General features: G+C 38.6%; 1 protein-coding gene and 1 long non-coding RNA gene across 5 annotated transcripts in view; one reads left to right on the top strand and one right to left on the bottom strand.

The window, feature by feature from the left end:
- LOC110130802 (uncharacterized) overlaps nucleotides 1–24,485 on the bottom strand; it is a 55,123-nt gene that overhangs the window by 6,831 nt on the left and 23,807 nt on the right. The window lies entirely within an intron of this gene.
- The window catches only part of TYR (tyrosinase), a 163,154-nt gene continuing 157,916 nt past the window's right edge, over nucleotides 19,248–24,485 (top strand). Inside the window, exon 1 of one of the 2 annotated variants that reach the window (XM_070457145.1) lies at nucleotides 19,248–20,132. In XM_070457145.1, coding sequence (XP_070313246.1) covers nucleotides 19,314–20,132 — 819 coding nt within the window. In that variant the 5' untranslated portion in view covers nucleotides 19,248–19,313. The remainder of the gene's footprint in view (nucleotides 20,133–24,485) is intronic. The other variant, XM_020883023.2, reaches the window with a different exon arrangement.

The following is a 24,485-nucleotide window of genomic DNA, read 5'->3' as shown; positions in this document are numbered from 1 at the left end:
GATTTAATTTTTGGCCTGGTTGATGGTCAATTATTGAAATGTTTAATATTTTACTAAAATAATGAACTTTGGTGTAATAGTTTCTGATAGATCTCTGCTATGATTTTAAACATTTCAATATCAATGTTCAATTTGGTCAGTGTTCACTCTATAAATCTGGGGAAATATAAAACTACAGAGAATTTGTGTATTGCTGATGCAAAACTATAAAATATTTTAAATTATACAAAAAAATAGAATTAAATGTTTATTATACACAGTAGATACTATTAAATGTAAATTAATAATTTTGAATCTATATGGTAAGAAATTGTTTCTTTTATTGTCAACAATAGCTTTCTTTATCCTTAATAAATCTTTTATCTATATTATCTGATAAAACTACCACAGATTTATTTTGGTTAATAATTTCATAGTTTCTTCTTCTTTTCTCTATATTTCAACCTTTTGGTAACTACACTTTTGGGATTTGGGTTTCAGCAATAAACAGGTATATTCAAATTGAGAAAATTTTTACTTTTCTGGTAAATATATTGATTCTGGCATTTTAAAAAATGACTATTTATCCTTAATAAAGCTTTTTGCTTAAAGTCTGTATTGTTTGTTATTTAATCTTAGAGTTCTACCTCATTTTTAAATCACTCATATTATTTATTATTGTGATTGATTTCATGGTCAGTGTATTTATAACTTCCCACATATTTCACCCAGGTAGAAACCATTGCATCTTTCTGTAATTTTCCCTTCAAGTGACATCCATTCATTTTTCTACTCATTCTTTCACTGAAAAGCTGGGATGGCAAATATTCTCAGAATTTCCCCCCAAATGGCTTTATTTGATTTTCTTCTTATAGTAAGTTAAACTCTGAAATTCTATGTTGTGAGACTATTTTCTCTTAGTACTTTGGATATATCTTTTTTATTATTTTCTGTACTTTATAATTGTCTCAGTATTCTTTTGTTAAAAGTAATGTCTTTTTATAAATTTTTTTTCCAGAATTTGTTTTGCTTTGATTTTCTTTTACTTTATTATAACATTTATTGAAGTCTATTTTATTTATTCAGTTTTCAGTTCAATGTGCTTCTTTAAGTTGAGGACTCACATTCTACAATTCTGTAAAAGTTTCAGTCATTTGTAATTGTTAGTCATCTTTGCAATTTCCGTGTGCTGGTAAGTGTGATGTCCTGTCCACACTTACCTTTTCCCACTGCCAACTTTGTGCAAGGATTTTCATTTCATTTCTCCTCTTTTATAGGTCAGAGACCAAATTTCATGTCCTACTTGGGTGTTGAAACCCTACCTCCTACCATTAAGTCCATATCTATATTATTAACCAAGTATTTCCCTTTCTGCATTCTCTCCATCCATCCTTCCTTCCTCTTTGCCTTTCTTTCTTTCTGAGGGGGAGCAAAATGCACTACCCCCAAATATGCCACTTTGGCATGTTGACTATTTTGAATTAAAGTTGCTTAAGAAATAGCCAATGCAGGAAGGACATTCCAACCTTCCTTTATCCTTTGAAAGCATGAAATAAATCTCCCATGTGAAGGTATTCTGTCTACAGCTTATCACCAGAGACAGGAAATCCAAGGACAAGAACACTGTACAAAAGAACTTTGTTACTTCATTAATTTGCTACTCCAAGCCTCAATCCTTTTGTCAAATCTTCACAAATAATTGATTCTTTTTCTAAAATGCATGAAAGCTGCCTGCTTTGGTCACTTCTTTGAGGCTCATATTTTTATTACCTTCTGTATTTACAACAGTGAACTTGTTTTTCTCCTGTTAATCTGTCTCAGTTTATTAGACCAGCCTAAGAAACTAGACTCCCGGGAAAAGACCCTGATGCTGAGAAAGATTGAGGGCAAGAAGGAAAGGGGACAGAAGATGACATGGTTGGATGGCATCACTGACTCGATGGACATGAGCTTGAGCAAACTCTGGGAGTAGGTGATGGACAGGGAGGCCCGGCGTGCTGCAGTCCATGGGGTCACAAATAGTCTGACACAACTGAGTGACTGAACTGAACTGAACTGAACTGAAGAAACTAGAAAGAAAGATGGGAAATGTTTTCCTATCCTACATTTCTTTCTTTCCCCCACCCTCCTTCCCTTCCATCCTTCCTTTTTCCTTCCTCCCTCTTTCCATCTTCTTTTGTTCTTTTTGTTTCTTTCTTTTTTGACTTCAACCTTGTAGGGCTTCCCTGGTGGCTCAGATGGTAAAGAATCTGCCTGCAATGCAGGAGACCCAGGTTCAATCCCTGAGTCAAGAAGATCCCCTAGAGAAGAGAATGGCAACCCACTCCAGTATTCTTGCCTGGGATATATCATGGACAGACAAGCCTGGCAAAGAGTTGCAAAGGGGTTGCAAAGAGTGGCAATGGGGTTGCAAAGATTCGGACACACATGAGTGACTAACGCTCATGTAATATATTTTTCAATTTTTTTTTTCAAAATTGACATTTCTTTTAAAGCAGCTGAGTGCATCAGTATTTTACTTCATGTTTCTATAAAAATATATGTATAAGCTGGAAAAAAATGAAATAAATAATCACATGTATCCCAAGGATTTTAATAACAAAAAGCCTATGTCTGACATAGTCTCTTATTTCTTTACCTGATATACTGAAAATCATGTGACTTTCATCAGGGAGATAAGTCTATTAGGCCATCTCTTGGCTGGAAAGATTCTAAGCCACTAAATAGCACTGTGGACAAGGTAACTGAGTCTGAGGTAGGGCCTAGGCTGTCAGATCAAAGGAAAATCACCTTTTCTTCAGTCATTCTGCACAGTTTGGATGTCTCTCACTTGGCCTTTGTAGAGTGTGGCCTTTGGGCTCTGCATTTAACCATTATTCCTCAGTGAAGTGAAACTGTGTCATATAGTTGGCCTGAAAGTTTGTCTGAAAGCTGTCAGTGCTCTGTATGTTCCTAATTGATAATAAACTATCATCTCTACAGGGTGAAAGGAAGTAGGCTGGTTTTACAGTCAAGCCAGTGGGAAGACACACTTGAATTGAAGTGTAGGTGAAAGTTCCTGATTTTTATGGAAAGCTTACAGATTTTCCTGGAGTTTCTCTTTCCTCAGAAATAGTTTATAACATGAACTGAGTGTGAGGCATTTGCCTCATTTCCAGTTTATTCCAGGCTAAGTTAAAGCCAAAAAAGTTGAGGCTGCATCAGAATTGCTTGCCTGTAGCATAAAGAATGCTTTCTATTTCACTCCTTTGATCATATGATGTAAATATGCCTTTGTGTACAGTAGTGATTTTCATATGATGCTATCAAAGGGATTTAAAAATATCAGATCCTTGAGGAGTAAAGTGATCAGAAAGAATGAGGAATTCTATGCCTGGGAATTTAGTTACAACTATGAAATATGCAGAGGATCAGAGAAAAGTTTCTTGATATCTTAGGCTGTCTGATTCTCTAGCTTATAAAATATGAATGGTGTGAGGTACAATCTTAGTAATATAAAGATATATTTATCATTAAGCTCAGTTATTAATAAATTCAGATAATGTGAGATGAAAGAGAAGTTGATAATTTAAAATTCTGTATAATTCTTTCATGTTCATTGCCTAACAATCTTTTAGAATTGCTTAATTAAAGGAACAAACTGAATGTACATGGTTTCTACATTTTAAAACAGTACCTGTCTTTTTAAAAGTCAAACAATGGCATGTGCTCCAGAAAAGAAATGTATAGAATATAAGAGGAAAAGTTATGGAATGTTTTAGGGCTGAGGGATTGAAGTCTTCTGTTTTAAAAACACTGTCTAATTTAGTTCTCACAGTAATCTTGTGAACTGATTTTATTACCCTTATTTTACCATAAACAAATAAACCAGGGCTCAAAATGAGGCAAATATTGTATGAGACAAAACTTTGGTCTTGTGTGATGGACTCACTTGTTTCAAAGTGTATTTTTGTTTACATGTTGGATACTAATATATATCATGATTGACTCTACATAGAAGGCTATATCATTAGCCACTGGATAAAAGGGCAATGTTTGACAAAAATAATACAGTTTATATCTAAGTGGTGTGGGCACCAATCTATAACAAATGTGCTATTATAGAACTTTGGAACCAAAAGTTTCATTAATCTCCTCACAGACCTAGCATTATTGATTGATTTTTTCACATATGTAATATTTTAATGGGATTAGGTCTGTCAGTCACATTAATAGCACAATTTTTTTTTTAGCACAAATTATTATACTCTGGGAAGTAGTAAAAATTATAAATTTTATCGATGAGACTTCTAGAAAATGATGGCCTTATCCTTGAGGGTGATGAATTGAGGAATGGTCAGAGAGTTGGGTTTCAGTAATGAGGAAGCATGTTGTGTCATTGGTTCTGATGCTGAACTTTTTATACATCTCCTTTGCTCTTATTTCCATTGAAAATAATCCTACGCATTTGTCGAGATGAACTCCAATGTCTATATGCCATGAAGTGATAGTGTTCACTTTTTTTCTTTAATTTATTGGAGTATAGTTGCTCCACAATGTTGTGTTAGCTTCCACTGCACAACAAAATGAATGAGCCACACACCTGCTTATCTACCCTCCCTCCTGGAGCCCCTCCCTCATCCTACCCTTCTAGGTCACCAAAGACACCAAGCTGGGCTCCCTGAGCGCTACAGCCGGTTCCCACTGGCTATCTGTTTAAAACACGGTAGTGTACATATGTCAATCCTAAACTACCAATTCGCCCTACCCTCAGCCATGTCCATGCATCCATCCATTCTCTCCTTTTGCGTCCCTATTTGTGGTCTGCAAATAGGTTCATCTGCACCATTTTCCCACATATATTAAAGCATCCAGAGCTTAACTCACCTAAAATGCCCTAAATACTACATCCTATCAGTTTTTCACACTGATTGAATAGAAATCATATTTTTGTTTCTGCTTTGTCTGTTTCAACCATAATCAATTAAATACATCTGTGACCTCTGAATTTTGCTGCTCCCTCTATCTACAATGCACTTTCTTCCCTTCATCTGTTCACTGAGACCAGTCTTCCTTCAAAGTTCAGTTCAGGCATCATCGTTCCCCAGGAAGCCAATCCTGACAATCTTGTCTCTGCAGGCCTTATCACAGGACAGTATGGGTTATGTGTCTCCATTGTGGTCTCATGAGTCCCTGCACATAAATCCCAACAGACAGACTTGGGGAAAAGGACACAGACAGTGTATTAAGCCCTGGATTCACCAGTTATTAGTTGCATACTCTCAGATAAGTCATCTATAATTTCTGAACCTCATTTTTTAATCTGCAGAATTAGAATAACCACTTCATTCAGGTTTTTTGGAACGATGCATTACACTATGTGAAAAGCACAGAACCAGCATTTGTGCTGAATATCATTCCTTTGGTCTCCCAGGCCCATTTTTTGCCTTCTCCACCCTGTTCTGGGCCCCAAGTAATACGTAACCGACTTATAAGATCTGGATTAACGGGCTCCTTGCTCCTCTGGCTTAAGCTTGGCTTCATCCATAGAGGTGTACAGACAGAAAAATCAGAAAGCAGAAAGCAAGTGGAGAGAGGGGTCAGTGTATTTAATCTCACAATCCTTCTTTGCCATGTAGCAAGGGGTTGCCTACATCTTTCTACAAGGCCACAGCTCCTGCCAGCTGGTTCAGTCAATACAGTAACCTTCTCTGTCTTCCAGTAATTGTTCCCTCCCCTTGCCCTTCATGCCCAGGGTACAGCATTATCCCATGTTCCTTTCCTTTAACCCTGCTGCCAAAATTGTAAATAGTTCCTTTATTAAACTCTCCTCAAAAAGTCAACTTGAGTGTGTCAGCTGTTTCCTGCAAGGGCCCTGACAGATACCACATTCACTATTATTAACAATATGCATTTAACAAACTGTTCCATAATTGTCTCTTGATTTCTCTAAATCCCTTGCCAAACTGTGAACTACTTCAGAGCAGGGACCATGGCTCATTAGTCACTGTTATCTTCCATTGTCGCATATATTGCTGGGCAAAATACAAGCCTTAATAAATGTATGTTGGTTGATTAAATGAAAAAAAATATGGCACTGCCCTTTATTCTTCTGAGTATAAACTTCACAGTGAATAATATAAATAAATATTTGCTGCAGTGTGAATTTGCCCAGAAATAAGAGCATAATATGATTAAAAGGAATGTTTCTAGGCAAATTGATCTTGGGAACAGTCAAAAGGCTATCAGGTTAAGTGTCATAAAAAATTAGCTTAAAAGGATAGTCAGGACTCACTAAATGCTATAGAGAGGGCAGAAAAGTTGAGATTAGGTGAATATGTTCATAAACCCACACTTTAGTAATTTATGCAGCTATTTGGAGAAAAGTGAAGTGGGAAAGAAAAACTTCTGTACATTATTTAGGTAACATTTTTTCAACTGTCATCTTGCATAGAATATTATTCTGCTGCATCCATTTGGAAAGATATCACCTCAAGGATAATCACTAGGTTAATTTTTTCCATTCACCATAAAAGATATGCTAATGATGTTACCTTGGCTTGGTAAGACCTATGCTGGGAACTACATTTTTTATTTATCGAACGGATTACAGGATACTCAGGAGCAAGAGGAGCCGCTCAGGAAAACACAATTGATTTAAAATGGCCAATCAGAAATTGTGAGTTGTAATGAGGGCTCAGGTTTTGGATGAAACAGTTTAAACTTTAAGAGACAAGAAACTGAGTTTTTGTTATCTAAAGCTATATATAAAAAAAGAAGAAGAAAAAGCAGCAGCACATTAGCAACCTTTGGAAGCACATAAGACAGGTCCCCACCACTGCCTTAGCTAGCCAGTCATGTGCACCTGGGCCAGTGGACTTCCTGCCGAGGGCCCTGGGATGCCTGCATGGCCCGGAGAACCCCCCCACCCCGGGTCTGTCTGCGGTTCGTCTCGATGGCCGTCCCAGTCCTCATAGGCAGCAGGCAGGCTTGCACTGGGTGCCCCAGTTTGTGGTGTCAAAGGGCAGGCAGGTTTCCTAGTTAGAGGTGTCTACCATTAATGTGAGGCAGTATAAATTGACAAGCAGACCTTAAAATTCATACAGCAGGGCAAGGGACTCAGAATAGCCACAAGAATCCTGGGGAAAAAAAGAGTTGAAGCAATCATTCCTCCTGATTTCAAAACTGACTACAAAACTACAATAATCAAGGGGTTTACCCTAAATAGGCACCTCGACAAATATTGGAATCCCCAGGGAATCTGACATTGAAGGACAGAACTTCCACAGGACTGGGGGAAGCAGAGAAACCTGGCAGGCACAAACAAAACCTTGGGTGCACCAGGTCCCAGGGGAAATGAACAGTGACCCCACAAGAGACTGAGCCAGACCTTCATGTGAGTGTCTGGGGGGTCTTCTGCAGAGGCATGGGTCTACAGTGGCCTGAGGTGGGGTCAGGGGCATTGGTAGCAGCAGTCCTGGAAGGCATTGTGTGTTGGCATAAGTCCTCTTGAAGGAGGACACCGTTTACCTTACCATAGAGCCTATAGCCGTACAATAGAGACTGCAGACTCCAGGACAGGGCTGCATTAGGCCAAACAACTAACAGAGAGGGAGCACAGTATCACCCATTAGCAGAAAATTGGATTAAAGATTTATTGAGCATGACCCTGCCCACCAGAGCAGGACTCAGTTTTCCCCACAGCAATTCCCTCCCATCAAGGCAGAAGTCTCAGCCTCATCCATAGAGGGCAGACAGAAGAAGAAAGAAAAAACTACAATCCCATGGCCTCCAGAATGAAAAACACAATCACAGAAAATGAACCAAAATTATCACATCGATCACAGTCTTGTGTAACTCAGTGAAGCTATGAGCCATGCCATACAGTGCCACGCGAGACTGATGGGTCATGGTAGAGAATTCTGACAAAATGTGGCCCACTGGAGAAGGGAATGGCAAACCACTTATTTAATATTCTTGGCTTGAGAACCCCATGAAAAGTAGGAAAAGGTAAAAAGATATGACACTGGAAGATGAGCCCCCCCCAACACAGGTCAGAAGGTGTCAAATAGACTATTGAGGAAGAGTGAAAATATAGCTCCAGAAAGAATGAAGAGGCAAAGCAGAAACAACACCCCATTGTGGATGTGTCTGTTGGTGAAAGTAAAGTCCAATGCAGTATTGCATAGGAACCTGGAATGTTAGGTCCATGAATCAAGGTAAATTGGATGTGGTCAAACAGATGACAAGAGTGATAGCGACATTTTAGGAATCAGTAAACTAAAATGGACGGAAATAGGCAAATTTAATTCAGACGACCATTATATCTACTACTGTGGGCAAGAATCCCTTAGAAGAAATGCAGTGGTGCTTATATTCAACAAAAGAATCCAAAATGCAGTAGTTGGGGGCAATCTCAAAAATGACAGAATGATCTCAGTTCATTTCCAAAGCAAAACATTCAACATCACAGTAATCCAAGTCTATGCCCCAACTACTAATGCTGAAGAAGATGAAGTTGAATGGTTCTTCTATGAAGACCTATAAGATCTTCCAGAACTAATGCCAAACCCATCCCCCAAAAAAACCCAGATGTCCTTTTCATCATAGGGGATTGGAATACAAAAGTAGAAAGTCAAGAGATACCTGGAATAATGGGCAAGTTTGGCCTTGGAGTACAAAATGAAACAGGTCAAAGGCTAACAGAATTTTGCCAAGAGAACACATTGGTAATGGCAAACACCCTCTAGCAACAACACAAGAGATGACTCTACACATAGATATCACCAGATGGTTAACACTAAAATCAGACTGATTATATTCTTTGCAGTTGAAGATGGAGAAGCTCTGTTCAGTTTAATTGCTCAGTCATGTCTGATTCTTTGCGACTCCATGGACTGCAGCACGCCAGGCTTTCCTGCCCATCACCAACTCCCAGCGCCTGCTCAAACTCAAGTCCATCGAATCAGTGATGCTACCCAACCATCTTGTCCTCTGTTGTCCCCTTCTCCTCCTGCCACAGCTCTATACAGTCAGAAAAAACAAGATCTGGAATTGACTGTGGCTCAGATCATGAACTCCTTATTGTCAAATTCAGACTTAAATTGGACAAAGTAGGGAAAACCACTAGGCCATTCAGGTATGACCTAAATCAAATGCCCTATGATTACACAGTAGAAATGGCAAATAGAGTCAAGGGATTAGAACAGATAAACAGAGTGCTGGAAAAACTATGGACAGAGATTCATAACTTTGTACAGGAGGTGGTAACCAAAACCATTCCAAAGAAAAAGAAAGGCAAGAAGAAAAAATGGTTTTCTGAGAAGGCCTAACAAATAGCTGGAAAAAAAGAAAAGAAGCAAAAAGCAAAGGAGAAAGAGAAAAGATATTCCCAACTGAATATAGAGATTCAAAGAATAGCAAGAAGAGACAAGAAAGCCTTCTTAAGTGAACAGTGCAAAGAAATAGAGGAAAACAATAGAATGGGAAAGACTAAAGATATCTTTAAGACAATTGGAGATACCAAGGAATATTTCATGCAAACATGGATACAATAAAGGACAGAAACTGCAAGGACCCAACAGAAGCAGAAGAGATTGAGAAGAGGTATAAAGAAAACACAGAAGAGCTATACAGAAAAAGGTCTTAATGACCTAGATAACCACAATGCTGTGACCACTCACCTGGAGTCAGATATCCTGGAGTATGAGGTCTAGTGGACCATAGGAAGCAATGTTATGAACAAAGCTAGTGGAGGTGATGGAACTCCAGTTGAGCTATTTCAAATCCTAAAAGATGATGCTGTGAAAGTACTACACTCAATATACCACAAAATTTGGAAAATTTAGCAGTGGTCACAGGATTGGAAAATGTCAGTTTTCATCCTAATCTCAAAGGAGGGCAATGCCAATGAATGTTCAAACTACTGCACAATTGCACTCATTTCATAAACTAGCATGGTAATGCTCAAAATCCTTCAAGCTATGCTTGAACCTATGCTAGTACTATGCTAGTATGTAAACCAGGAACTTTCAGAGTACAAGCTGGATTTAGAAAAGGTATAGAGAGGAACCAGAGATTAAATTGTCAAGTCCGTTGGATCCTGTGATTCCCAAAGCAAGGGAATTCCAGAAAAATATCTACTTCTGCTTCATTGACTATGCTAAAGCCTTTGTCTCTGTGGATCACAACATACTATGGAAAATTCTTAAAGAGATGGGAATTCCAGACCACCTGACCTGCCTCCTGAGAAATTTGTATGCAGGTCAAGAAGCAACAGTTAAAAACAGACTGGTTCAAAATTCAGAAATGAGTACATCAAGGCTGTATATTGTCACTCTGCTTATTTAATTTATATGCAGAGTACATCATGCGAAATTCCGGGCTGGATGAAGCTCAAGCTGGAATCAAGATTGCTGGGAGAAATAATCTCAGACATGCAGATGATACCACCCTAATAGCAGAAAGTAAAGAGGAACTAAAGAGCCTCCTGATGAAGGTGAAGAGGAGGGTGGAAAAGCTGGCCTAAAACTCAGCACTGAAAAAAACTAAATCATGGCATCTAGTCCCATCATTTCATGGCAAATAGATGGAGAAAAAATGGAAACAGTAGAAGGTCTCATTTTCTTGGGCTCCATAATCTCTTCAGATGGTGACTGCAGCCATGAAATTAAAAGACATTTGCTCCTTGGAAGAAAAGCTATGACAAACCTAACGAGCATATTAAAAAGTAAACTTTGTTGGCATCACTTTGTCAACAGAGGTCCATATAGTCAAAGCTATGGCTTTTCCAGTACTCACACACGGATGTGAGAGTTGGATCATAAAGAAGACTGAGCGCTGAAGAATTGATACTTTTGAACTTTGGTGCTGGAAAAGACTCCTGAGAGTCCCTTGGACAGCAAGGAGATCAAACCATTCAATCCTAAAAGAAATCAACCCTGAAGAACTGATGCTGAAGCTGAAACGTCAATACTTTGGCCACCTGATATGAAGATCTGTCCTCTTGGAAAAGACCCTGATGCTGGGAAAGATTGAGGGCAGGAGGAGAAGGGATCAACAGAGGAGGAGATGGTTGAATGGCATCACTAACTCAAAGGACACGAGTTTAAGCAAATTCTGGGAGATAGTGAAGGACAGGGAAGCCTGGTGTGCTGCAGTCCATGGCACCGCAAAGAGTCTTACATGACTAGCAACTGAACAACAACAAAGGCAGGCACTATGACTTTTAACTGAAGAAGTTTAAAATCAGAGAGTTTAGGTGCTTTGCCCAAAGTCACACAGAACATGGCAGCACCAAAGTTAATTTGAACTATTCTGAGTCCCATTGCTTTCTACCTTATCACGATGACTCTTCTAATCCATTGCTGAATGAGTGCAATGACAAAGGTGATCCCATGGTTCAGTGAGAGAATAGAGGAAAGTCCCACAATGCATCCTTGAAGGAGGTTTGTATGTTAGCAGTCTTCCTTAATATCCGAGCTGAATCTTTCATTGTAACAAACTGTGGAAGTGAAATAAAAAAGGAAGGATTCTTATTGGGGAAGGAGCCTGTGCTAAGCTCAGAGTCCTGAGGAAGCATGATTTCTCAGTATAATGATAAAAGTTTTGTATCTTAGAAAATAAGGATTTAATTGGAGGGAAAGGGCAAGTGAGGTTGCTGGAAAGAGGAAAGGGGGCCAATTTATAATAATGGTATTTAATTATGTCTAATAAAATGGCTATTTCCTAGCTCCTTACTAATGAGAACCCTGTACCGATGAACACAATCCATACCCAATTTGTGGTCTTTAATAATAACAGTTTCAACATTTATTGAGTCCTTAATAGGTGTCAGACCTTGTGTTGAGTGTTTAACATGTATTATACCATTTAAGACTCAAGAGAGCCCTATTTGGTATGGCTGAATACCCTGAAGCTGCAACAAATGATATTACTGAACAAGATGTAAGTATATGCTTATTCCCTCCTCCCTTTTTCTCTTTCCATGGGGCCCATGAATTGATAATTGATAGACCTTAGATTAAAAAAAAAGTCTGACTTCAGGGCATCAAATCCAGGGGCAGCTGAGGCCTGTGACTTATACAGCTTTGCATTTCTTCAGTATTTAGTACAGGGTCTCAGGCATGGTAGATGCTCAATATTTACTGAATAAATGTAAAGAGTTTAAACTTAGAATGTAGAAGGTTAGTGGTTACAATTTTCCCCCTTCAGTTCTACACTAGCATAGACCTAAACACAATCATAATAATCAATGTCTAACATATCATAATGTTGTTTGGCTAGTGGCCACTAATAAACTGAGTATTGAGCAAAGATGCATCAATTTTGGATCAAATTTGCATCAATACTGGAGTAGGCTGCCATTTCCTTCTCCAGGGAATCTTCCCAACCCAGGGATCTAACCCGGGTCTCCTGCTTTGCAGACAGACACTTTACCATCCGAGTCACAAGAAGTAGGCTTACATCTAAAGGAAACACATCAAATACATAAAACTCCAGAAGTCTTCATGAGGGTTAAAACAAAAATATAGGTTCTGTTTAGAGGTTGTTAGGGCATCAAATCATTATTCTAAAAATCAGTAAATTCGGGGGTAAGAACTGATCCCCCCCTTTCTTGTACTGAGCATATTTCAGAGTAGCCAGATAGTTGGTGAGGAAAAGTTGTATTTTACAAAAGAATCACATTTATTAAATACAAGTGGAGAAGTAGAATTGCAAAATTATCTATCCTTGTAATCTTTAGTTGAAATTCTGGATTTAAGAAACAATTAGTGAATGATGAAGCCATGAGGTAAAAGTTTGTTAGTTCAGTTCAGTCCCCCAGCCATGTCTGACTCTTTGCAACCCCAATAACTGCAGCACGCCAGGCTTCCCTGTCCATCACCAACTCCTGGAGCTTACTCAAACTCATGTCCATTGAGTCAATGATGCCATCCAACCATCTCACCCTCTGTCGTCCCCTTCTCCTCCTGCCTTCAATCTTTCCCAGCATCAGGATCTTTTCAAATGAGTCAGCTCTTCACATCAAGTGGCCAAAGTATTGGAGTTTCAGCTTCAGCATCAGTCCTTCCAATGAATACTCAGGACTTATTTCCTTTAGGATGGACTGGTTGGATCTCCTTGCAGTCCAAGGGACACTCAAGAGTCTTCTCCAACACCACAGTTCAAAAGCATCCATTCTTCAGCACTCAGCTTTCTTTATAGTCCAACTCTCATGCCCATACATGACTACTGGAAAAACCATAGCTTTGATCAGATGGATCTTCATTGGCAAAGTAATGTCTTTGCTTTTAAAAACTATATAATAGAGAAGACCATCTGACATCACCTCAAACCATGGATCAATTTAAAAACTAACAGCGCAAAAATAAGACAACAGTTTCTTCTGATGTTTTTAAATAAACAGTACGCAGAAACACATATGAAGTCATTCTAAATAAAATAAAAGCAAAATTGCATTTGAATCTAATAAAATCTGTTTCTAATTCTCTAATTATAGAAAATATATTATCAGTGAATATTCATGAAGTGATAGGAAATATGGGATAAAGAAACATTAAATGAAGCCACAAGGATAAAATTAGTCAACCTCAAAATGTGGAGAATTCTATAGAAGAGAATCTAATTTCTTTCTTAAGTATTTTATTTGGAAGAAAAAAAGAAGAGAAGCTTTGATTTAAAAGAAAACCTAAGAAATATATCAACCAAAAGCAATGTATAGGCCTTATTTGGATCTTGGGAAAAAATACTTTTAAGATAATTAAGTTGAGCATAAACTTAAAATCAGATGATACTAAGGAGTTATTGTGCTGTCTTTTTGTCTGAGATGTTGTACTGCTTCTCTGTTTGTGTTTTCAAGTCCTTAATTGCCAACTATCTTCACTGAGATATTACAGGCAAGATATGCTATCTGAGAGTTGTTTTAAAATAGTAAAGAATTTTTTGCTTTTTTTGTGGGTAGGACTCAAGAAACAGTACCTAGAGAAAGATGATGGTTGAAGAAGCTTGATGATGGGTACATGCTAATTTGTTACATTATTTTTCCTAACTTGAGTTTATTTAACTATTTGCATCAGTTCAGTTCAGTTCAGTTCAGTTGCTCAATCGCGGCCAACTCTGCAACCCCATGGATTGCAGCACGCCAGGCCTCCCTGTCCATCACCAACTCCTGGAGCTTACTCAAACTCATGTCCATTGAGTTGGTGATGCCATCCAGCCATCTCATCCAGTCGTCCCCTTCTCCTCCTGCCCTCAATCCTTCCCAACATCAGGGCCTTTTCAAATGAGTCAGTTCTTCACATCAGGTGGCCAAAGTATTGGAGTTTCAGGTTCGGCATCAGTCCTTCCAATGAACACTCAGGACTGATCTCCTTTAGGATGGACTGATTGGATCTCCTTGCAGTCCAAGGGACTCTCAAGAGTCTTCTCCAACACCACAGTTCAAAAGCATCAATTCTTCAGTGCTCAGCTGTCTTTATAGTCCAACTCTCACATCCATATATGATCACTGGAAAAATCATAGCCTTGACTAGACGGACCTTTGTTGGCAAAGTAATGTCTCTGCTTTTTAATATGCACAGTTACATTTATTTTAAAAATGGTTACTCAAACTGAACTAATTATGCTACTTATATTCAATAAATGGTAGCTATTTTTAAAATTTCAAGGAGGGGTCTAAAAATGCTGGAGAAGAAGGTGCAGGTCATCATCAAATAAAGAAGCAAAGGCAAGTAAGTGGTCAAAGTTGAAGGAAAAGATCAACATTGGCTAGGTCACAACCTGTGAGTAGCTGAATTACCAGTGCAAACAGCAGAAAAGAGAGGACAGTTGTTTGTGGCTAGACTAAACTTAAACACTCCAATTCAATGTCTAAAATTGAAACCATCCTCAATTCCCACAAACATTTTACCCTCTACAAACCAGAAACCTAGAAGTCAACTCCAGAACCTCTTTCTCGTCACCTCTCGCACCTCTCGAATTCATCACTTGTGTGTGTCTTAAATTCCTTCACTTCTCTTTATCATAGGGACCACCACTCCGGTCCAAGCCACAAAATCTATTGTCTGGGTTACTCCAATAATCTCCTAAGAATCATTTCTACATTTACTCTTGCTTCCACCCTACATCTGTTGTCATGTCAACAGTTTGAGTGAAATGTTTTAAACGTGCACATGATTACATCAAACCTCTGTTTCAAATCCTTCAAGTACTATGACCCCAGCCACACATACCTTCTATACATATATCCCATCTATTTGGGGGTTATAGCCACTTTAACTGCTTAGGATCCTTGAACATGTCATGCCGTTTCCAAGTTGGAACTTCCGCATATTGTGTTTCCTTGGTCTAGAAAGCTTACACTCCTATTATTCTCTTCACCAAACAGACTTCTACTAATCTTTTGATGTCTCTTGAAATATGCTGTGCTGTGCTGTTCTTGGTCTCTCAGTCATGCAAAGAGTCTGACTCTTTGCAACCCTATGGACTGCAGCCCTCCAGGCTCCTCCATCCTTGGGATTCTCCAGGCAAGAATGTTGGAGTGGGTTGCCATTCCCTTCTCCAATAAATATTATTAAATTTGCTAAAATTAAGACATTATTTTAATAGGGTATATGTTACATGAGGGTATAAACCTCTCATATGAGAAACCAAACCTTTCACTGTGCTTCCCATAGTATCCCTTCCTCTCATAGTATGCTTGGTAATTGATGCTTCATAAGTAATTACAGAATATTTAGAGGCCCTAATTCTGACTAATACAGTCTCACATTAGCTAAGGTGTTAACTCATACAATAATCTCCCAGGATAGGACAGAACACTTTCAAATTCTGTAAACTGGAGACAGTTAGTAAATGTATATCTAGAGTTCAAGGAGGAACCAATCTAGAAGGGGTTTGACAAAAAGTTCGTACTTTTTAAAAATTGAAATATAGTTGATTAGTGACGTTGTGTTAGTTTCAGGCACATAGCAAAGTGATTCAGATATGTATATATACATATATGTATAATCTTCAGATTCTTTTCCCTTATAAGTTATAACAAAATATTATTTTCTCTGTACTATACAGCAGATCCTTTGTTGTCTATTTCATGTATAGTAATGTGTATATGTTAATCCTGAGCTCCTAATTTATCCCTCCACCTCTTTTCCCCTTTGGTAATCACCTCTTTGTTTTCTATGTCTGTGAGTTTATTTCTTTTTTTTAAATGTAAGTTCATTTGTATCATTTTTTAAATTTTAGATTCTACATACAAATGATATCAAGTATTTGTCTTTCTCTGTCTTAGTATGACAGTCTCTAGGTCCATCCACGTTGCTGCAAAAGGCATTATTTCATTCTCTTTTATGACTGAATACTAGTCCATTGTACGTATGAAGCACTTCTTCCTTATCCATTTATGACAGATTTTTATATTGCTCCCATGTCTTGGCTATAGTGAATTGTGCTGCAGTGAACATGGGGATGCATGCATCTTTTCGAATTATGATTTTCTGTTAATATATGCCCAGGAGTGGACTTGCTAAGTCATATGGTAGATCTATTTTCAGTTTTTTAAGCAACCTACATGCTGTTCTCCATAGTGGCTGTACCAATAGACATTTCTCTAAAGAATTTTGTAATAGCAATAAGACTGTTTTACAGATAGGCCAGAGGAGATAATGTCCTATATTTGAAACTAATAAAGAAGTCTACTGATTTAAGGTTATCAGTTTTGCAAATGAAATAAAGAGGACTGAGTACATCAGGAGTTCCTCTGAGCATGCTCTGAAAAAGAGACTCGGGAGAATAGACACAGATGCCCAGTGGTGTGATGGAGGCATTCTCAGTTACTCACTGGGAAGCCTGATGCAGGGGCGGTGAGGGGTAGGGGATATAAAGCAAAATTTCTAATTAAATTGAACATGAGAAGCTAAGCTCTGTCTGTAAGTAGATTCAACAGAATTACAAAAGGTCACATATGCTTATAGTAACATAGAACCAAGACTTCCAGGGACAAGAAGCCTTGTGTTAGTCTCTGTGGCTTGGAAAGCAAGAAGAAAAAAGATTAAGCCTCCTTGTGGAGATCATGTGATGACTTCCTGATCCAGCCAGAGGCAGCATTTCCATGGAAACTTCTCTTATCTTCCTCTTATGCACACACTGCTTCCTTCCACCTAGAACCGCTAGCGTCTCAAGAGAGCTGTAGGGCGGCCTCAATAGTTTTTCTAAATAGCAAAACAAACTCAAGTAGAATGGGAAGAGAACAGAAAGGCTGACATTCTGGCATCACATGTAGTGATTGCATTCCTGCTGCTTTTCCAGTTTTCACCTTCTTGCCTTATTCTGCAAGTTCAAGTGGCTACTAGCTTTAAGTATGGAACAGGATAAGGAAAAAAGCCCTCACAGGGACAACTTTGACTTGACTGCTCTTATCTTCTAGCTCTTCTACTCACTTTAGTTCAAACCACTTAGTTTTTAAGCCCCTCCATGGATTAGGTCCCTGGTGCCTCAGATGGTAAAGAATCCACCTGCAATGCAGGAGACCTGGGTTTGATTCCTGGGTTGGGAAGATCCCCTGGAGGAGGGCATGGCAACCCACTCCAGTATTCTTGCTTGGAGACTCCCCATGGACAGAGGAGCCTGGGGTCACAAAGAGTCTCGGACAGGACCAAGCGACTAATCATAGCACAGCACATGGACGGGGCCCAGGTTTAATTCCTTATGGCCTGGGTCCACGTGTGAAGATCATGCTGCAGCTCAGAGATGAAAAACACAGCTCTCATCTCTCTACAGTTTCCCCTGCCTGAAGTATTGTGTCCGTTCTCATTTGTCTTTCCAACTTATGCCCATCCTTCAAAACTTGACTCAGAGGATACTCCTATTAAAAACTCATGCATTATTATTTCAAATGATTTAATCTTTTCTATATCCTCAGTTCTCAGAGATGTCTCTCCATTAAAAGTCTGATGCTCTTATTTTCTATACTACTCATTTAAAAACTAGTGTAGTGGTAAAATGATATTTCTATCCATGCATTTCAGTTTATCTAGCTCACTATACACACAGAGACCAAAAAAAAAAAATCTTGAAAGAATTTGCATGATCAATAAAAATTTGTTGAATAAATGTATCAGACCTTATTTACTCACTCAGTACAATGAGAACTCCTTTGTAAGACCAAATTGCAAACAAAACTTCAGATGAATTACTGATTTCTAGAACTTCTGGGTGAAACTAGGTGGTGAAAGCATTAAAATAAGAAAAGTACAAGCTATTATGTATATAATACTATATATAAATAAGCAGAAATACACATTGTGCAGCACAGGTAATATAGCCAATATTTTATAATAACTCTAGTATAACACTAAAATATTGAATCACTACGTTGTATACCTGAAACTAATAAAATATTGACAACCACCTACACTTCAATAAAAAAGTTTCCTTTTGAATGTGTGCTGGGTTCTCAATTGCTCAGTCATGTCTGACTCTTTGTGACCCCGTGGACTATAGCCCACCAGCTCCTCTGCCCATAGGATTTTCCAGGCAAGAATAATGGAATGGGTTGCCATTTCCTCCTCCAGAGGATCTTCCCAACCCAAGGATTGAACCTGTGTCTCTTGATTCTCCTGCATTGGCAGATAGATTCTTTACCACTGAGCCACCTGGGAAGATTTCTTTCAAATATTCATCAGAAAACATTTCCAAAGTAAAGCTGACGACCCAGCTATCAAAGTGACCTATCCTTAGCAATATTCAGAAAATGAGCAATTAGACAGCAGGCAGCAGCTGGCATCAAGATAATCAGGAAGAAAAAAGTTTTAATCTTCTGATACTTTGTATAAAATAAATAAGCTTCAGATATAAGAAACAATCTCCAGGCTCTGAAAAATGTCTCTTCCTGCAAAGCCAAATCCTACCAATGCCTTGGCTTATTTATTATTTATGGTTTTTGAGAAACAAACCATCTTATGTCCAAAATCCTGACTTGTCTTAATAAAGAAGCTCTATTCCTGACATGACTTCACTGATTATATAGTCAGTTAACTGGGTTTACGTACTTCAGATGGTCTTATTAGTATTATTCTAACCATAAGATTTAAACTATTAATGGTGAATAGTGTTTCTCACTTTAACATAGGCTTATCCCACTGATGGGATAAATGCCAACTCCAGAGAAAAGTTAGTCATGTGGTTTTCAGAAGATGAAAGCTTAGATAAAGGCTGAGAGGGTTTAATGCTGGAGGTGGGAGTGGTATTATATAGATCTTAGCCAAAACATGTGATAGTCACTGACTCGGTAGCTGGAAAGGGGAGTGTGGCTCCATTAGCCAGCTCAGGCAGACCGTGTGAGGACCGGAGGAAGAATGCTCCTGGCTGCCCTGTCCTGCCTGCTGTGGAGTTTCCGGAGCTCCGCCGGCCACTTCCCTCGAGCCTGTGCCTCCTCCAAGAGCCTGATGGAGAAGGAGTGCTGCCCGCCCTGGGCGGGCGACGGGAGCCCCTGCGGCCGGCTCTCGGGCAGGGGCTCCTGCCAGGACGTCGTTCTGTCCACGGCGCCACTCGGACCTCAGTTTCCCTTCACGGGGGTGGACGACCGCGAGTCTTGGCCTTCCATCTTTTATAACAGAACCTGCCAGTGCTTTGGCAACTTCATGGGATTCAATTGTGGAAGTTGTAAGTTTGGATTTCGGGGACCCGACTGCACAGAACGGCGACTTTTGGTGAGAAGAAACATCTTTGATTTGAGTGTACCGGAGAAGAACAAATTTCTTGCCTATCTCACTTTGGCAAAACATACCACCAGCCCAGACTACGTCATCCCCACGGGCACCTCTGCCCAAATGAATCATGGAGCAACACCCCTGTTTAATGACGTCAGTGTTTATGACCTCTTTGTCTGGATGCATTATTATGTGTCAAGGGACACACTGCTTGGGGACTCTGAAGTCTGGAGAGACATTGACTTTGCTCATGAAGCCCCGGGTTTTCTGCCTTGGCATAGACTCTTTCTGCTGCTGTGGGAACAGGAAATCCAGAAGCTGACCGGAGATGAGAACTTCACCATTCCATACTGGGACTGGAGAGATGCAGAAAACTGTGACGTTTGCACAGATGAGTACATGGGAGGGCGCAACCCTGCAAACCCTAATCTACTCAGCCCAGCATCCTTCTTCTCCTCTTGGCAGGTAAGGTGTGCAGGACATACCATATCAACGCTTAAAAGAACCTTAGCCATCACTTCTGGCAGGTCTTCATAAACCTCCTTTCCCATCTGTTCTTCTCCTGCCAAGCCTAGAAAATGTCCTCTGTCAAGAGCTCTCAGCATACTTCATAATTTTCCTTTATAGCACACTTCACAATTGCAGTTCCGTAGAGATTTGTGTGGTTCTGTGTCCAATATCCTGTACTTAGGTCCTAAAATCTAATGAATAAAAAGTACTTGGTTCATCACTCTATCTCCTAGCACATAATAAGATGCCAGGCAAATCGTAAGAGCTCATGAAGTATTTGTTGAACCAGTGGATGAATGAGTATTTAGATGATTAAGTAAAAAAAAATGATTTAGGTCAATATTTCTGAAATTTTATTCCCAATAAAATTCAGTGCATAAATTGAAAATACAAATCTCTGGCCATATCCCAGGAATCCCATTGATGAGAATATTCAAAGGAGGGTCCTGGGAAGATACCATTTATTAAATGTCTATAGTGATTATTACCATTAGGAGTTTAGGGGAATATTACTTAGATTAAATCTTCTTTAAAAAAATATGAACACTCAGGCTTAACAGATAAATAATGAAAATAGCTAATATTCACTGATCGATCAGCAAGTGTGAGGCCCTGTTCTGAGTGGTTTTGTGCATTAATTCATTTAATAATCTTACTAACCTTCCCCATGTTAAAGATTTCTTTTTTAGAAAACCTGAGGCATAGAGATATTATGTAACTTGTACAGGATATCAAAGCTAGTAAGCAGCAGAGACCAAATTTGTTCCCAGGTAGCCTGGTTGCATGACCACCCTATAATATTTCCAAGGACATATCTGGGATGATGTCTTTAGCCAAAGGATCTGGCCCATCCTGACTTACTTTTTTCAATAGGATGCAGAAGAAATGAGCACTTTTCCTAAACATGTGTAAACTTTTGAGGTATAGGATAAGAGATCGCTATTTTGAAATTTAATATCTATTTTTCCTATTTTTTCACTTTGGATTGGGGCAAAAGGTAGCCAAAGAAATATGCTTTTAATTATTCATTATTTTAAAACTATAAGGTAGAAGGAATGCTTGTCTGCCTGTGTTTCAACCATTTCTAACACAGCAGTTTTGACTAGCTGTGCTTTATGGAAATAAGCTCAATATTTAAATAAGATGGGAAGAATCTTGCTTTCTCTCCTGGAACTCTGCAATTTTGAAATGTGAACTGCTTCCCAAATACTCCCCCTCCCCCACACTAAGTTCCTAGGACTTCCAAATGGACCTATTGAAACTCATTGAAAATGGTCACTGTAATATCTGGTGTCACTAATGTCAGCTATTTACCAAGAGTAAGGAGTGTATTTGTGCAGGAAAGGCTCGGAAAATGTGCTTCAAAAAAATCTATTTCAATAAGCCTTCAGACCTCCTACCTTAATCTATATAGTGCAAAACTCATCTAACTCTCACATCCTCTGTTACTGCTTAAAATACTGTTAAGCTTTAACATGGGATTTTTCAGTTAGCTATAATGCTTTCCTTAACTGTATAGGTTTTCTTGACCTAGAAAAACCAGTGGATTATCTAAATTACCAAAGTTAAAACATCCACTGAAGCTTCATAGGCAAATACTAATTGATATTTAATTACGTGTGTGTGTGTGTGTGTGTGTGTGTGTGTGTGTGCGCGCGCGCGTGAATGCGCGTGCGCGCGCTCAGTTGTGTACACCTCTTTGTGACTCCACGGACTGTAGCTTGCCAGTATCCTCTGTCCATGGAATTTTTGAGGCAAAAATACTGGAGTGGGTTGTCATTGCCTCCTTCAGGAGATCTTCCTGACCCAGGGATTGAACCCATGTCTCCTGCATCTCCTGTGTTGGCTGGCAGATTCTTTACCACTGAGCCACCTGGGAAGCCACTTAATTACATGAGAAGTACCAAATTATGTTAACTTTTTCTATTCATTTATTGATTATTGAGTGGAATGTTTCTCTTTTTTCTTTATGATTGTATCCAATTTTACTTCTAAATAGTTTTTTTGTGTCTAGTATGTAAACACTAGGTTAAAATAGTTGCAGCAGTAGATTTAATATCATTCTATGATTAAACCACTGTGTAATAACTGGTGTTAAAAATAATAGGAAATACAGGGGACAAAGACCACTGAAGAAAAGTGAGCAAACAATAATTTAAGTAAGGAAGGTGAAATGAGTGAACATTTATGTCCACCTGTTGTGAGCAGTGTCGCTGTGTGTGCTTACAGTCAAACTCAGTTCTAGCTGGCTATTTCCATTCCTTCCACATTTCTGGTTAAAGTCCTTTAAAAATGAAGGTCAGTTATTTATATTGATTTAATGCAATTAAATCAATGCAACTGACCTAACTCCGAGAGATAGGGAAGCCTGGCATGCTACAGCCCACGGGGTCGCAAAGAGTGGGGCATGACTCTGCAACTGAACAAGAGCAATGCAGCGGTTCTCGGTATCTTCTAAATCACCCAACTAAGAACTTAAAGATTTGCATGTGCTGCACCATCTACCTTCTGCCAGAAAAAATGCTCAGGAGGTCCACTGTGAAGTTCAAGCATCTATATTTATAAAATCTTCTACTGTAATTCTAATGCAGAGCCAGCCCCTAAGAATGACTGATTTAATTAATATGGAAATTGTTTTGGTATCTCTTTCACTTTACAAACTTAGGTTCTATAATAAACATATCACTAATTTCAATGCTTTTGCCTGAATCAAACACTCAAATAAAAAACTAGACTGTGTGAGATGGTGAGACTAAATAGCTTCCACACTTGGTGAGTTCATTAATATCTTCCTAAGTAGCTATACTCAGCCCCTTTGGTTAAAAAAAAAAAAAAGCCTCCTGCTTTTTCTTATTTTCAGACATCTCTTATTTCACACACACAAAAATGGAGTTTTCAGAAATTCATAGAATTTATTAACTCTTAGCTAAGAGACCACCATTGGTGTGTAGTGTTGTACCTACATTTTGTAAAAGATAGTGAGGGCCCCAAAGGTACAATAATTTGTCTAAGGTAACACAGCTGAGGACAAAAAAACCCAGTGCCTCTGACTCCAGTGCTATTTCAAGTCAACCATGCAGTTTCCTATTTATAAAGGGCCATTTAGGCTGAGAAAGCATCAAACAAGCCACTAATTCTGTAAATTCTGTCTTGTAGTCACTTTAACTCCCTTAAAGTTCAGTTGTACAGACAACTGCGGCAGATATTCTGAAGTAGTCCTTTTCATTCACATTATAGTGAAAATATTCCATTAGGTGTTTATTCACAACCCTTATTCAGGTAGAATTGACCTTCACCCTTGTGTACTATCATTACACTTTGTACAGATTTTATAACATGGTACCTATAATTCTTCAGGTTTTCAGACCTGTCTTTATCTAACAGACTGCCAGCTGTTCCAATGTGGAAACCATTTCTAATTTATCTTTATATCCACAGAACCCAGGAACATAATATACACATAGAATGGGCTTTATCAGTATATGCTATATTGAACAAAATTGAAAATCACAGAAACATTAGCCCCATTGCTAACACACATGAAAAACTAAACTCTGTATACACATAGCTAGATTTCTAGAACCTTAAACCATACTTTATAGCACTGGATAACCAAGGCCAAGAAAACAATGATGCCAAAATAAGCAGCAATTTATAATCTGGAATAAAACATTTTTGGTAGCTTTCTCTAGGTGTGTGTGTGCAAAAAAAGAAAGCACACATAGAGAAGATCAAGCATGTTATAACCCAATCTGAGTTTTAAGTGAGACTAATAATATTTACTGACAAGGTTTATTACTAAATAAAGTAATATGTTAAAAAGCATTACTTAATTAATAAATGTTACTTTTTATAGAAAGCGTATTTTCAGTATTCATATCTCTTTTGTATATTTGTTCATTTATTTTTTTGGTTTGTTTAATTCCAAGAGCTTTTAAACTAGAAGCATTAAAGTGCTCCTGAATTAAAGCAGTTCACTGATTTTGGAGGTGGGGGGTGGCGAACTATGCTCAACACAGTTAGATCCAATATTATGCAAGCAGCAGATGAGCTAGCTGTAAGAAGAAAAGGTATTTCAAGAATAGCTGTTATGATGGATCAAAATAAAGAGAAAAAAAACATTTCCAAGATGATGGACATGAGTGAAGTATGGCCAGGGAATTCACTCATCAGGTGAAAAGCACATCACATGGAAGCAAACAGTAGGAAGAAAAAAAGTTACATTTCAGCAGAGAGTCATGGGTTTTAGGTAACCATGGCAACAGCTCGGTGAAATAACAGCTTCTCTTTTTTTCTTTATGAAAAAGA

The sequence above is a fragment of the Odocoileus virginianus genome, chromosome 28, assembly GCF_023699985.2.
Source record: "Odocoileus virginianus isolate 20LAN1187 ecotype Illinois chromosome 28, Ovbor_1.2, whole genome shotgun sequence".
Taxonomy (NCBI): Eukaryota; Metazoa; Chordata; class Mammalia; order Artiodactyla; family Cervidae; genus Odocoileus; species Odocoileus virginianus.
Note: the sequence above shows the minus strand (reverse complement) of the source record. Positions and strands in the feature narration are given on the sequence as shown.